The 14,605-nt window shown below is 38.5% G+C and overlaps 2 protein-coding genes across 6 annotated transcripts in view; both read left to right on the forward strand.

Annotated features, from left to right (window-relative positions):
• csnk1g2b (casein kinase 1, gamma 2b) overlaps positions 1-10,612 on the forward strand; it is a 37,498-nt gene extending 26,886 nt beyond the window's left edge. For 2 of the 4 annotated variants that reach the window (XM_065246792.2, XM_073816215.1), the window contains 5 exons: positions 1,361-1,445; positions 1,661-1,809; positions 1,942-2,022; positions 4,049-4,155; positions 9,537-10,612. In XM_065246792.2, coding sequence (XP_065102864.1) covers positions 1,361-1,445; positions 1,661-1,809; positions 1,942-2,022; positions 4,049-4,155; positions 9,537-9,591 — 477 coding nt within the window. In that variant the 3' untranslated portion in view covers positions 9,592-10,612. Of the gene's footprint in view, positions 1-1,360; positions 1,446-1,660; positions 1,810-1,941; positions 2,023-3,189; positions 3,292-4,048; positions 4,156-6,284; positions 6,393-9,536 lie in introns of all 4 variants that reach the window. The other 2 variants (XR_010525644.2, XM_073816216.1) reach the window with 2 other exon arrangements.
• A 3,292-nt stretch (positions 10,613-13,904) lies between these two features.
• The window catches only part of mfsd12b (major facilitator superfamily domain containing 12b), a 10,492-nt gene continuing 9,791 nt past the window's right edge, over positions 13,905-14,605 (forward strand). The window contains exon 1 of one of the 2 annotated variants that reach the window (XM_065246794.2): positions 13,905-14,507. In XM_065246794.2, coding sequence (XP_065102866.1) covers positions 14,240-14,507 — 268 coding nt within the window. In that variant the 5' untranslated portion in view covers positions 13,905-14,239. The remainder of the gene's footprint in view (positions 14,508-14,605) is intronic. The other variant, XM_065246793.2, reaches the window with a different exon arrangement.

A 14,605-nucleotide genomic window follows, 5' to 3' on the forward strand; every position in this document is an offset into this window, starting at 1 on the left:
AATAATAAACACTCCAGCCCAGGTGGTGGCGCTAATCCGCCTTTGCCAATTGCAAGAATAGAAACAAAGTTCCCGGCGCGGAGTAATACCGTACCTCACAGGACATCTAATACAAGTCAATGGAGTTGGTAAAAACTGATAAAACCTGTTGGAATGCGTCTTTTGGAGCGATTTTTGTGTGAGCATACCAGTGAACACCCCTGACCACTCGGCGAGTTTCACGTCTTTGTAAACGAAAGTTTAATGCATTTTAGGAAGGATTGTTCCAGTGCACCATTAAACCCATTGTAGAGGTCTGAGCTGAAACACAAACACGCGAAAATTCTCAGGGCAGCCGCAAATGTCGAAATTTCAGTCAAAACCATTCTATTTCACCATAAACAATCTGAAAACAGGGCTTTAAGTCTAAAATACCAAACTTGTCCTTTTAGCCTCACCATTGGTTGAATTTGATGTAAACATTCAGACGTAATTACCCCTGGAGGCGTGCCCAAAGTGTCACTGCAGTGATGCAGCGCTAGTTCCCTCCAAAGGGAACTGTAACAATGTATCTTAACTCTTTCCCCGCCATTGACGAGATATCTCGTCAATTAAGAGAAAACGCTTCCTCGCCAATGACGAGATTTTCCGTCTTTCCGCAGTACCGCTATTATCCACCAGGTGACGCCCTTCCGCAACTTTTTACACCCGGAAGTATTGCCCTATGGCAAGCTGCTGCATGTCCGTGTCTGTTTTAAAGATCGCTCTGAATGGGATCTCTATGAAAAGTCCGTCACAAAAATGGAATTATCTCTGCTTTTTCCTCAAATTGTGGTGTTTTTGCAGAAACCTACCCATATTCAAAAGCTGATTACAAAAGAACCACTGAAGTTAGGATGAAACGTTTTTTTTTGTTTGAAAGCAGAGGGTCTGTTCTTTCATTTGGTATATTGTATGTTTATATATTTAAAGAAGAACATTTTCTGGAAGGCATTAAACTTTGGTGAAAATCATGAAAAACGCTGGCGCTGGCTGGCAACATTTTTAAAAAACGCTGGCGATGAAAGAGTTAAAAAGTAACTCGATGTAACCTTGCTCTCACTTGAAATGTGTCCCTGCATTTAGTCCTTGAATTTGAGCGTATTGGACCTGGTAAGTCCTCGAAAGGTCCTTAAATTTGAAGTTAGCCAGGGTATTGGAACCCTGTGTATATATATAAATATAAAAACTTGATATATACACACATTTTTTTCCTAAAATTATTCTACATACGATTAGTTGTTATGCAGTCCAATTACATTTGGGGGAAGGTTTGACTTCATTAGGATTTGTATGATGGCTTATGGGTTTAAAATTATTCATCTCTGTGTTTCCCAAACAGGCAGACACACTGAAAGAACGCTACCAGAAAATAGGGGACACCAAGCGATCTACACCTATCGAAGTGCTATGTGAAAGTTTTCCAGGTTTGTGTAGCTGATAAAGCAACATCTTTGTTTCTCAAATGATTGCCACCTAAAATAAATTACCTGTTATTAACTTATCTTATAAAAATTATCTAAATTACACCGATCAGTTTAACAAACTTGTTCAAACTTTTAATAAGCAATGCTATATCACAAACACTGCTTTGTGAAGCAACACTAAATTAGTTGTCTCTTCCTGTTTTTACACATCGCAGAGGAGATGGCAACCTATCTGAGATACGTGAGAAGGCTGGACTTCTTTGAAAAACCGGATTACGATTACTTAAGGAAGCTCTTCACAGATCTTTTCGACAGGAACGGCTACGTGTTCGATTACGAGTACGACTGGGTCGGCAAGCCACTCGTGAGTGTTTGCACTTCCTCAAATCTTTTTTTTTTCTTCAAGCACCTTTGTCATTTTACATAAGGTTTATTTGAAAGTGAATTAACAGGCAATGTTTTTGTTTAACGATGAGATCATTGTTTTCTTTTATAGCCTACACCTATAGGCCCCATTCCCACAGACACACCCCAGCCCAGCAGCAGAGACAAAGCACAACAGCAGATCAAAAACCAGGTGAGTGAAGCTTACATAGACAACCCAATGTGAGTTTGTCTACCATATATACCTCAGGTGGACACAGTATATGTCTGAGGTAGTACTGTAGACCTTCTCCAGTCCAGCATGGTTGCATTAACATCCAGGTGAGTGCAGGACACTGGGACCTCTATGGTGTAGGCTAGATAACTTGTGGGCTCTTTTCAGGCTTACAGCCAGTCAGAATAAAGCCTAATTCAGGCTTATTACTTTGACACATTTGTGATGTTTTGATGATGTCAGAGTTGCTGCTCAAGTTTTGCTTGGTATTTTGGCTATGCAACACAATCTATGAAATACTACACAATGATTGGTTGGTCCAAAGAAAGGCTGGTTATTTGTGCCTTGCTCAACATAAATAATTTTGTTTAAATGGATTGACCAAAACTGAGCGCTGCGAGACCAAAACATGTTGTTTTATTAAAAATGCACGGATGAAGAATATAAATTAGGTTTGAATGTTTTAACTGAAGATTGGGACCATATGCTGACTGTCCATTAACAAAATGTGCTTTTGATTTTGTGTAAATGCTTTTAATAAAAAACCTATGCTGTTAGCCTGACTCTCAGACATGCATATATTTCTTGTGTGTGTGTTTGAGAATTTTATCTTTTTTTAACTTTAATTTTGCGTCATGGTAAATGAACTCGACCTCTGCCAATCTTTGTTTATAACCATACGCGTACATTCCTGATATACACATCACTGAGTTGCACTGGGGTTTTCAAAAGAAACGATCTTTAAACCGGGATCTTAGGATTTCTTCACCTCTGTAATCACAATTAAAGAGCTTTTAATGTACCTCTATGTGCCTCGTTGCTTGTTCTCACATCTTTGTACTATGCTTATGTAAAGACATGTTTATTAGCACTATTCGTAGTAATCGTAACATCTCGAGTTTATTTCTAAAAGCAACCTTTTTTAATTCTGCATGTTTGTTTGGTTATTTTTATCATTTCTTTCACTATTAACCTCTTTTTCTTAGTAATGGTCAAGCTTCTGCATGTGAGATGCCTTCCTTTTTAATGTTTTTATTTTTCATTTGTTTGTACTTACCCACCGTCCTTCAAAATCTCCACCCGCAACCTTCACCCCCTCACTCCCCGCTTTCCTACCCACAATGCTCTTCTTCCACTGTCGGGCAGTCACCCGAACCCAAAGGAAGTGAGTCCCTGCCCACTCCAGTGACCACTATGGAGACTCTGGGGTCGCACCTTACAGTGGACAGGTTGGGGGGCTCAGTCCAGGTACTGCTTGCGCATGATGTTGCACAAAAGCTTTCGAGTGTATTGTGTGGTTTCTGGCTGCTTCTCTGTCTACTTTTTGTACACTTATTCATTTGTTATGCTCGGTATGCCTCCTTTAAACTCCGAGCACGCTACTGATGGCTGTGGTGCCGTTCTTTGGGTATGTGTTTTTTTAATAGAAGCCATTAAGCATTTTGGTTAGAAAGGAGCTCATATTGTGATAGGATCTAATTGATGCTGATAGACTGGAAGGAGAATGTTCCATCTATTATTTTCCTCCCTTATTAACTTTTTTATAAGATTGTGCATATTTAGTGAAACACATGCGCCACCTGGTGGTTGTTGGAATGATTTAGTGTGTCTAAACAATTCTGTTGGTTTTTAGCACATTGCAATGAAAAAAACATTCAAGTTGCTTAAAAAAAATATATTTTTGCATTCAAACAGGCATTTATTTATAATCCTCAACTCAAAAACCCCAAAGTATCTTTAATAAAAAATCTTGTGCAATACTCGTAGATGGTCGGCCCTAAAACAGGCTTTATATGAGTGTTAATGGGGTTTTTTAAAAGCTGAAAGAAGAAGCCAAAGTGTACTTTGTATATTTTTGATAGAATAGCAGTCCTGGCATGTACTTACAAAATAAGGTTTCATACTTCTTCACTTTCGTCAGTCATTTACTTTATAGGTCCTGTCTGTCCCGTATTTATTAATGATTTATTTAGTGAGTATGTGAATTTTTTTCTGTGATCGTCAGGTCATAAGCTCCACAAATGGAGAGCTGAACACTGATGACCCAACTGCAGGACACTCCAATGCCCCCATCACTGCACCGGCTGAAGTAGAGGTGGCCGACGACACAAAGTAAGTCTACAGTCGTGTTCTCATGACGTGTTCACACTGACAGTGATATTAAAGGAGCCTTTCACCCGTAGAAACATTAATCTTTATTGAAAGTGCATCATATTTGTATTCGAAATACATTTCGAATTTTGTGCCTATTTGACAGAGAAAAGGGGTGTTTGTAGTCTCACCCGCTTCCTGCTTCAGTTTCAATGATGCAAAATGATGATTTTTACATCATTGAAAGAAGGCAACTGAGGAAATGATGCATGACCATTCAAAAACCTGACTGGGGTTCTAACTATACAAAGCTTTATGGAAATGGGTGAAGTGTCCCTTTAAACACTGCTGGTTGTCAAGTGGCTGTATTGATGACTCCACCTGACATTTCTGCTGATGGATACTTAACCAGCCAAATCTTTTGAAAATCTGATCAGAAATGTTATGTCTTCCTCATAAAGATCATGGAATAATGGTTAGAAAGTCTGTCTTATAACCCAAGAGTTGCCGGTTTGAGTCTCACAGCCTGCACCTTAACCCCAATTGCTCCCTGGGCACTATAGTAATAGCTGCCTATGGCTCCGGGTGTGTGTTCACCACTCACTGAATGGGTTAAATGCAGAGGTCACGTTCAAAGTATGGGTTACCATACATTGGTCATTGTCACTTTCACTTTCGTTAAAGGGGCCATGACATGATTCTTATTTATTTATTTTTTGATTAATCAAGGCTAAAAACATACAAATTTAAGTAATTTATTACCTTTTTCCACCCTGTTTTTCCATCCTCTGATTGAAACAGTCTGATTTCTGTTTCCCCTTAAAGAGTGATCATCCTGGCTCAGTGTCCCGCCCACTTGTATGATTGACAACCTACATGCTGCTGCTACTATTTGTGGTTTTCCATTGCATAGTACCCCATGGTTTGGTTTGGGTCGGGTCAGCTTACTTTTGGGAGCTTTTCCATTGGATGCAGTACGTAGTACCCTATACTTTTTTCGTACCACCTCGGTTGGGGTTCACAGCGACCCGAGGCGTTACGTAATGTGCCGCGAAAACCCTGTAGATCACTGATTGGTCTGAGAGAATCGTCACTACCAGCGCCAACGCTACAATGTAAAATATTAGCTTTACCTTTGTGCTAGCTTGCGCTGTCTCGAGCAAACGTTGTCATCTGTGCTCTCCTATAAGATCCCAAACTCTCTTTTAGCAATAAAAACCATCCACAGGTTGAGAATCGGGAACACCATACCAGTTTTTTCCAGACTTGCAGTTTGTGGCGGCACATTTGCGACGAGCACGTCCGCATTAGAGATGCTTAAATGCAACTTCAATGAGGCTCAGCGGAGCGTGTCGACTGGTTAATACCTGGTGTTTGTACAAAAACTGTCATGTGAGACAGAGGTAGTGATAAACACGATGTTTAAACATCTATTTGTGGTGGTCAATTTTAAATTTGTGGCGGACTGAGAAATGAATGTATGGGAATGTACAACAACGCTCTCACAGCAGTAGGCAGCGCAAATATAACTATGCGCCTATAATCCCTCCCAATCTGAAGTGTTACTAAACTCGATGGAAAAGCTAACCAAGCCAAAGTGAGGTGGGCTGACCCAAACCAAACCCTTGGGTACTATGCAATGTAAAAGCGCCATATGCAAATACAGCTTCTTAAATTATCTTATGAATAAACACACAGGAAAGTCACAGACAGCCAAACATTCCCACAAGCACAATGATAAATGTTTTAACCACTAATAGATCACTAGCGAACGCAGACATGTATCGTTCTCAACTAGTATGTACAAACACAGAGACGTTTTTACATTTTTAAAAGGAGAATTGCACATTTAATAATGCACTTCTTGCCACCAACTATGAGCACAGATTATCAATAAATTACCAGCATGTTTCTAACAATTATGCTCTTGTGTATGTTATTAAATTTCTCGCTTTAATCTTGCGCAATGTTATTTAAAACCTGCGTATTAAGGGGTCATTACTGGTTGCATTTAAATAAAATACATCTCTCTGACGTCGGGAATCCTACTGAAAACCTGTAAAGATGCTCGTTTTAATATTTGTCTGACGTCGCAATCTTACTGTCTTATCGTACAATCTTATCATGATTGTAAACAACTACTCCTTCAGATCCCTTTGAGTTGTGGCAGTGAACGCCAGTGGGCGGAGCCAACGATACGATGATGTGCCGTGTCTTTCTCTTTGGCAGAGAAGGGAGAAGCTACAGACCTGAAGCAGGCAGGTCATATGAAAATAATATGTCTGTATGTACGTCACTAATCCAGCCATTTATTCGTACCCGGGGAGCGATTACATAATGCTTTTGTTGTTGATAAGGAGGGCGTTTTAAACGTAAAAAATTGCAGGATGTATTAATGATACCAAGACCCGTTATATTTTAATAGATCAAGGCACAATTGAGTCTTAATGTCATGACCCCTTTAAAAGCACATCAGTTTTCTTTTCGTTTAAAATTTAAATTCGGAGGTTGGAGCAGTGTGTAATGTTTCATGTCTTTGCTGGCATTCTAAGCAAATTAGTTACAGACAAGGTGTTAGGGTGTTTTACATGCTTAATAGGCTTTATGCCCAGCTGCACTACTTCCTGAACTTCAGCCAGCTCCTTGTTTCCTGTCTGCCATTATTGGACAAACTGAGGTGCAGGTGGGTCTGATTATTGTTGTTGTGACTACTGAGGTCAGGAACACCTGGATTAATCAGTTTGTTTGTGACTACTGAGGTCAGGCACACCTGGATTAATCAGTTTGTCCAATAATGGCAGACAGGAAACAAGGAGCTGGCTGAAGTTCAGGAAGTAGTGCAGCTGGGCATAAAGCCTATTAAACTGTTGCACTTTGTATTAGGGCTGTCACTTTTTATTCGATATTCGAATATGCATTCGAACATGACGTGAAATATCCGTATTCGAACTATAAATAAACCATCCGGTTTTTAAAATACCATATTTAGCGCATTTTTTACAGTAACACCTCGTAATAGGAAGGAGGCTGAGAGTGAGACCGACGGCAACTGTGCGCAAGAGAGGGAATCAAATTGAAACCTAATGTGCATGTCAAGATAGAATTATAGTTTGTATAGTTTTACATATTAGCATGTATGAAGATCATTTCATCATGTTTACAACGCAGTGTAAACTTCATATTAAACAACAACAAAATTTGTCTTGTAAAAGGATTTAAAATGATCATGTGCTGACTGTCGCGCGTCACATAGACGACAGAGTCAAGTGAGCTCTGCTTAACTCAGCGGTAAGTTTTATTTCATCTCAAATATCAAATGGTTTGCGCGCTCTATCATTAAAAACGGTCAAGAAAACAGCAAGTGCAGAGATAATGCACTTGTCAATGACGGCTTACAAACGCGCGAGATAGTAGTTGTATGTGTGCTTGTTGTCAATGAGATTTCTTCTCACAAACAGGCTCAAGCACGGGATATGTGTGCTTGTCAATGAAGGGCATTATATCCGCGGAATTCAGCGGAGTTTTCTGCAGAAATCTGCGGGCGCGGATTTCGTTTGGCCTTGGCTATATGCCTTACTCCTGCTGCTGTTTAAGTTGTCACCTGTTTTGAGTCGTTGTTATTCATAAGTTGATAACCTGCTGTTTAAAACATTAAGTAAAAAAAAGTAATGCAGACAGCCCCGTTTTTGACTGTCACTGTTAATAAATTGAATCTCCAGTACTTTTTTTTTTTTGATGCGCGCGGGGGCACCTAGATATTCGAATATATTCGGATACATTGCATGATATTTGATATCCGTTCAAATTTGATTTTTCTCAAAAGTGACAGCCCTACTTTGGATTGTGAGTCATGGTCATAGGACCACCAATTATTAGAAGGAGGTGCGATGCACCTTTAAATAGACAGACTTTAAATGGACCTCCTATATGTAACACAGTAAAATGTATGTTTCACAGTAAAATAAAATTCTCCTTTATTTTACCTGCACATCACTACAGTATCTCTCACAGGAGACGGATCATGCAATAATCCTATAGATAGTCGGACCTCATCACTGCTAATTTGCATGTTTTTAAAGGATTAGTAAATTTTCTTAAAAAAAAATCCAGATATTTACTCACCACCATGTCATCCAAAATGTTGATGTCTTTCTTTGTTCAGTCGAGAAGAAATTATGTTTTTTGAGGATTTTTCTCATTTTAATGGACTTTAATAGAACCCAACACTTAATACTTAACGCAACACTTAACAGTTTTTTCAACGGAGTTTCAAAGGACTCTAAACGATCCCAAACGAGGCATAAGGGTCTTATCTAGCAAAACGATTGTCATTTTTGACAATAAAAATATAAAATCTGCCCTTTTAAACCAAAACTTCTCGTCTATCTCCGGTCCTGAAAAGCGCCAGTGCGACCTCACGCAATACGTCATCACATCAAGAGGTCACAGAGGACGAACGCGAAACTACGCCCCAGTGTTTACAGGTGTGGAGAAAGTGGACCGTACCGACGTTGTTGTATGTGGAATGATACTGATTAATGTCTTTGTGTCAGTTTATTGTTTAAAATGCATCCGTATGCACATCTCGCGCGCACATTTTTGTTTGTTTTTACATTGTTCTTGATTTCTAGTGCGAACCCACAGTGTTCGGTGCGGTCTTTAGGCTGTCATTAATTAAAAGGGGCTGCTCTCCACCTCCATTTAATGCTCTTTCATTTCCATTAAATTTTCTGAGAGCTAGTAGTGCCGGCTTATTACATCAGTTGCTCTGAAATATCTGAGAAAGCGTTTTGTGTACGTAAAACAACACAGGCAGCAGTACTCTGACGTAGTATTAACTCTTTCCCCGCAAGCATTTTTTTTTTTAAAGTTGCATGCCAGCATTTTTTATGATTTTCACAAAAGTTTAATGCCTTCTAGAAAATGTTCTTCTTTAAATATATAAACACACAATATATCAAACCCTTTCATCCTACGTTGTTTCATTCTACCTTCATTCGTTCTCTTTTTCACTTTTGAACGAGATTAGATTCAGAGCGATCCTCAGAACTGTTTGCCCTTAGGGAATAATTCTAGGTTTTATAAGTTGGGTAAGAGCACCACCTGGTGGATAATAGCGGAAATACGGATTGCCGAAAAAACTTGTCATTGGCAAGGATCCGTTTTCTCTTAATTGATGAGTCAATGGCGGGGAAAGAGTTAATGTGTCTACTTAAACCCCATTCCTGTTTTAACTGTTCGCCTGTAGTACCATCCCCTCAAAACGAAACCTGGTGTGAACAGCTATCCTAATACCAGGTGTAAATCTGCTCTCAGTGCTCTCCAATTTAGTACTTCATTGCTCAGAAAATATTGTTTAAATGTAGTATTTAATCTCTCCTCCTGCTCTGATTTTTCTGTAGGTGCTGTTGTTTCTTCAAGCGAAGAAAGAGGAAAGCTCTCCAGAGGCACAAGTGATGAAGAGCGCTTTTAAGAACTTGAATCATTCTGGTCACTGTTGAGTTTGAAATGCAAGCAAATACACAGATCTCTCTCTGTCTTTCTCTCTTTCTTTCTTTCTTTCTATGTCTCTCTTTCAGTGCCCATCACACTTGATTTCAAAAACGCTTGACCATTTATTGGAGTGCAAAGGAATGTTGACAGTCCAACAGACTCTGAATCCTTCAAAAAAACAAAGAGAATAAATGAAGATTCTTAAGATGTGTGTAATCACACAAAAACACTTAAAGATATGAAATGAAAAAGATTATACAAAAAGATGATACAAGACTACAGTTATGTGAACAGATGCTGTTTGAAACAGTTGGTGTATTCTAAATTCCAAGCAGATCATTTTCTGATCAGGGAGATGAAACATCGATTGATGAAATGATATTTTAAGTTTTCTTAGGAATAGGTCTTATTTGTGGCCAACGTAAGGGCGGGACTCGACTCGGCACTGGAGATGACACTCACAAAAGTGCGAAAGTAACAGGACACGATTCATCTCAACCAGACTCTGGAGTCTTTTGTTTTTCTGTAATTTAATTTTTGATTCTTTGCAGAGGAATCCCTGGGTTGTAAAGCAGTTGTAGTGTCCTGGAAATGCTTTCTTTTTGTTTTCTTGTTTGTTTGTTTGTTTGTTTTTTTAATATAAACTCCATTTCCTTTTTTCTGTCAATGTGAACTCCTGTAGCACAGTTACTGGCCTCAGGTACTGTGGGGGACGGAGAGACAAATGGATATTATTTTCTTGTCAATGTTGTTATTGCACTTTGGATTAAAGAAGGCAACACAGTGGGCTTGAAATTTAAAGGAGGAGAAAAACGACGTGCCGTACAAATGGATGTGGGAGCTTTCCTGCACAGGGCTGATATCTGTCCAAGGACTGTTTAAGGAAAAGAAGAAAATGTACTTCTGTTTTATTTCTCATCAAATTTATTTACCAGGAAATCATAGTTTGTGCCTTTCCAAGTAAAATGTTTAAAATTGAAGCAAATGATTTGCAATGACAATTTTTTCTGAGTGTGTGTCTGTGTGTGATATGTTGGGTGTAGTCATAGATCTAACACCCTGATACATTACAGTACATTTACATTTTAACTTTACAGGTTCATTTTCACGTTTCCAAATTAGTGCTTTCAGTCAGTTTTTGTAAATAAGCCGTTTGTTCATTTTTTTAATAATAAAGCATACATCCAAGCTTAGTTAAGTTGGCCATAGGTGCTGTTTCATACTTGCATAACGACTAAAGCTACAGTGGGACAAATTCATTATTATGCAAGTATAACATTTTTTGTGACATGTCATAATTACTGTTTCTGATGGCCATGTGACTGCTGTGTTGTCATGTCATATGATGGCTAGATTAGTTGCCTGCATCAGATCTTTTGAGTAAAAAATGAAAAAGACTCGTCATCCTCATCTTATTAAGCAGACCAAGAAACTATTTGACTTCTAAGTGACAATCTTAGCAAGTGTTAAGTTCAGTGTGCTTACAGTAGCTAGCACATGATGTTTAGTTATGGATAGTTCCCTTGTTCTGGAGTCACTGAAATATAGAGATTAAATTTAACCTCTGCAAATTTACACAAATTAAGCTTGTATGTTCTAGACGTAAAGAAAATAATAAATATACAATCATATGAAACTATTGTATAAATACAATAAGATTTTCACAAGACAATGCTAAAGACAAAAAAGTAAATGGTGAAATTAAATGCATTTTCAACACATTTCAACTATTCAAAGAAATGTTGTGAATATGTCGTATGTGAGCCTGCCTGTAAAAACCCTGCTGAAGTCATGTTTACATAAAATTATTCTATATAATGTGAATAACGTTTGTGAAAATATATCACATCACTTTAAAGGGACACTCCACTTTTTTGAAAAAATATAATTTTCCAGCTCCCCTAGAGTTAAATATTTGATGTTACCGTTTTGGAATTTAAAACTTGACTCTCTTGTAGGTACATCGTGTACTAAGACCGACTGAAAATTAAAAGTAACATGGCCCGAAAATAGTCCCCTGCTATTGAAAGATACTAAGGGGACTATTTCCAGCTGCTGTGTAATATCATTGTGCCTCCTGCAGCCATGTTACAGCCTCAAAGTCCTTTATTATTACGCCAGAATGAGAGTATAGTTCCTAGCCATATCTGCCTAGAAAAACGCAACTTTTAATTTTCCGTCAGTCTAAGTACATGATGTAACTACAGTAGAGTCAAGTTTTAAATAGGAAATATATTGAAACTCTATGATTATTTTTTAGCGTGATGCTAATGGTCTAATCAGATTCAATGGATTATGCTAAGCTATGCTAAAAGTGGTACCGCCAGACCCAGAGATCAGCTGAATGGATTCCAAAACTGTAAGAATAAAATGTTTAACTCTTAAGGGAGCTGGAAAATTAGCATATTTTCAAAAAAAGTGCAGTGTCCATTTAATATTGACTGGGGAAGGCCATCACAAAGATTTAAATCAATCTGATGCTCTTAATCTCATAATTAGATTATGAGACCATAGACTGGATTTCACAGGGTCACTACTATATGTTAATAACACCTCCGTAATGTTATCATAAGGTTAAACATAATGTTATCATCTTTATGGGCAAAATCGGACAGAGGTGAATTTTAACATATTATAAAGTTAGGTGTAATCGTGTAACTGAGAACAATGCAATGTGTTGCAACCGCCCACAGTCTCCCCTATCTTGTATTAGATTGCATCTACTTTGCTATTTAAGATAACAATCTCTAACATTCAAAACACCAAAACGAAACGATCACAATGACTTTAGTTTCTTTTCCATACACTGTCAAAAAAGTAGGCCTAAAAGACTGTACCTTATCTGTCACTGGGGTGGTACCCTTAAAGGCAGGGTGCATGAGTTTTGAAAAACACTTTGGAAAAGCGAGTCGGGCCAAGTACCAAAACAGTTGTAGCCAATCAGCAGTAAGGGCATGCCCACTAACCGACATTGTTGCCTGGGATGTGTATGTGTGGGGCGGGTATATCAAAAGAAGGTCCAGATTCTATTGTGGTAGGGACCACTGATCTATATAAATGACTGGATTGCGCATAGAACGCTTTACGTAACTGCGTGAGGTAAAGCCAGTGCAGAGTTCGAGCCGCCATCTTGGTATACCCAACCGGCAGAGAGCGTCATTGACTTCCATTCAAAATCATGATCAAAATGTACCCCCTTTACAGCGTATCAGTTACACAATATTAATTTTTAGGATATGTGTACATTAATAATTTGTTAATTCTGGTGTTATTTGCAATGTTTATGTTTTAATCGGGCAGGATAATGGATTTATAAAAAAACGTTAAGGTGAGTGTGTCTGTTGCATTTGTTAATGACACGGGTATAAATAAAGTTTTTTTTTTACATTTAGCTACACTGTGACGGTCAGCGTTATTTCTCTAAATAAGTTTAGGTAACTTGTAAGTTTAGATAACATAATTACAAAACTAGCAAATTATTGCATGCACATACGGTACAAAGCATGATTATTTATTTAGATTTCAGAATGAGCACGTTTATTGTCATTAATACTAAATATGCTGCGGTCTGTCTGCTGATCTGATACTGTAATAAAGATGAATGTATAATAACTGATTAAAACGCAAAATGTACAACTTTCAGTAAATAACTATTTACATGCTTTGGACGTTTGTGTTGTAATAATGTACAGGGTAATTTCACATATAAAAACGAAGACGAGTAAATTGATGTTTTATCATTAAAATCTGTTAATGTCCATTGATTTAATAGAACGTTTGGGTATACCAACATGGCGGCGCGGTGGCTTCACAAGTGTGACGTCATGCGCAATCCAGTCATTTATATAGATTAGTGGTAGGGACATGTTTGTTTGGGTGATTTCAAATGTCAACACTGGCTTTTAGAGATCATGCACCCCGCCTTTAAAGGTTCATTTTTGTACATTTATGGGTATACAACACATTAGGTGTTTCTCAATGTCTAAAAACCTACTGTGCACTTTAAAGGAACAATTTTCTACCAGTTAAATGTAAGGGGTACAAAACATTTCACTGTACCTTTAAAAGCTACACAATAGATCCTTAAAATACAGTAATGTACCCAGTACAGCTGCATTGTATTATGTTTTATAAATGTATATACATGTGGTCGGAACCACAGAGGTACCACCAGTATCACCCCAGCGACAGAAAAAGTACAGTTTTACCTTTTTCGTAACTGTAAAGGGGCACGTGCCATGATAATAAAGCATGTCACGGTAAATCCCCCGCCCTCTGCTTATAGTGTCTTGTCAGAAAGCGAAAACAGACAGCTGGACGCTAATCCTAGATGATGGAAACAATTTCACTTTTGCTTCAACACTAAAGTCTCGTGTATTTTCATCCGGCCTTGCGATGGATGCGATCCAAACTTTAATTCAAGAAAGTTTGTATATATCACGAGAGCTGTACAGCACTGTACTGTACTGCTGAAGGCGAATATCGGTTTCTGTTACTGTAGTGTCTACGCTGCTGCTGTGAGGTTGGAAGTGTGCGTAATGCCGCATATCGCCAACGCGTCTGTATTAAACGCTAAATCTCAACACTGAGACACTGATTTTTTTTATTCACAATGTCGGATGAATCGTTAACTTTACCCATCTGCCGGCGACTGACTTACGCCGTCGGTCACTTTTTCAACGATCTCTGCGCGTCTATGTGGTTTACTTATTTACTGGTCTATTATCATTTAGTTGTGGGTCTCGAGGACACAAACGCAGGTTTGTTACTGCTGATCGGACAGATCGCGGATGGGATTTGCACTCCTCTCATCGGATACGAGTCCGATCGGACGGCGGGATGCGGAAAGTACGGGAAAAGAAAGACCTGGCATTTAGTGGGTATGACTACTGCACTTGCAATTCACAGCCCACTTACTGCTTGAATAAACTGTAACAGCTGCCTAACTACAGCTGACGAGGATGTCAATATTGCTTTA

The sequence above is a fragment of the Paramisgurnus dabryanus genome, chromosome 11, assembly GCF_030506205.2.
Source record: "Paramisgurnus dabryanus chromosome 11, PD_genome_1.1, whole genome shotgun sequence".
In the NCBI taxonomy this organism is placed as follows: Eukaryota; Metazoa; Chordata; class Actinopteri; order Cypriniformes; family Cobitidae; genus Paramisgurnus; species Paramisgurnus dabryanus.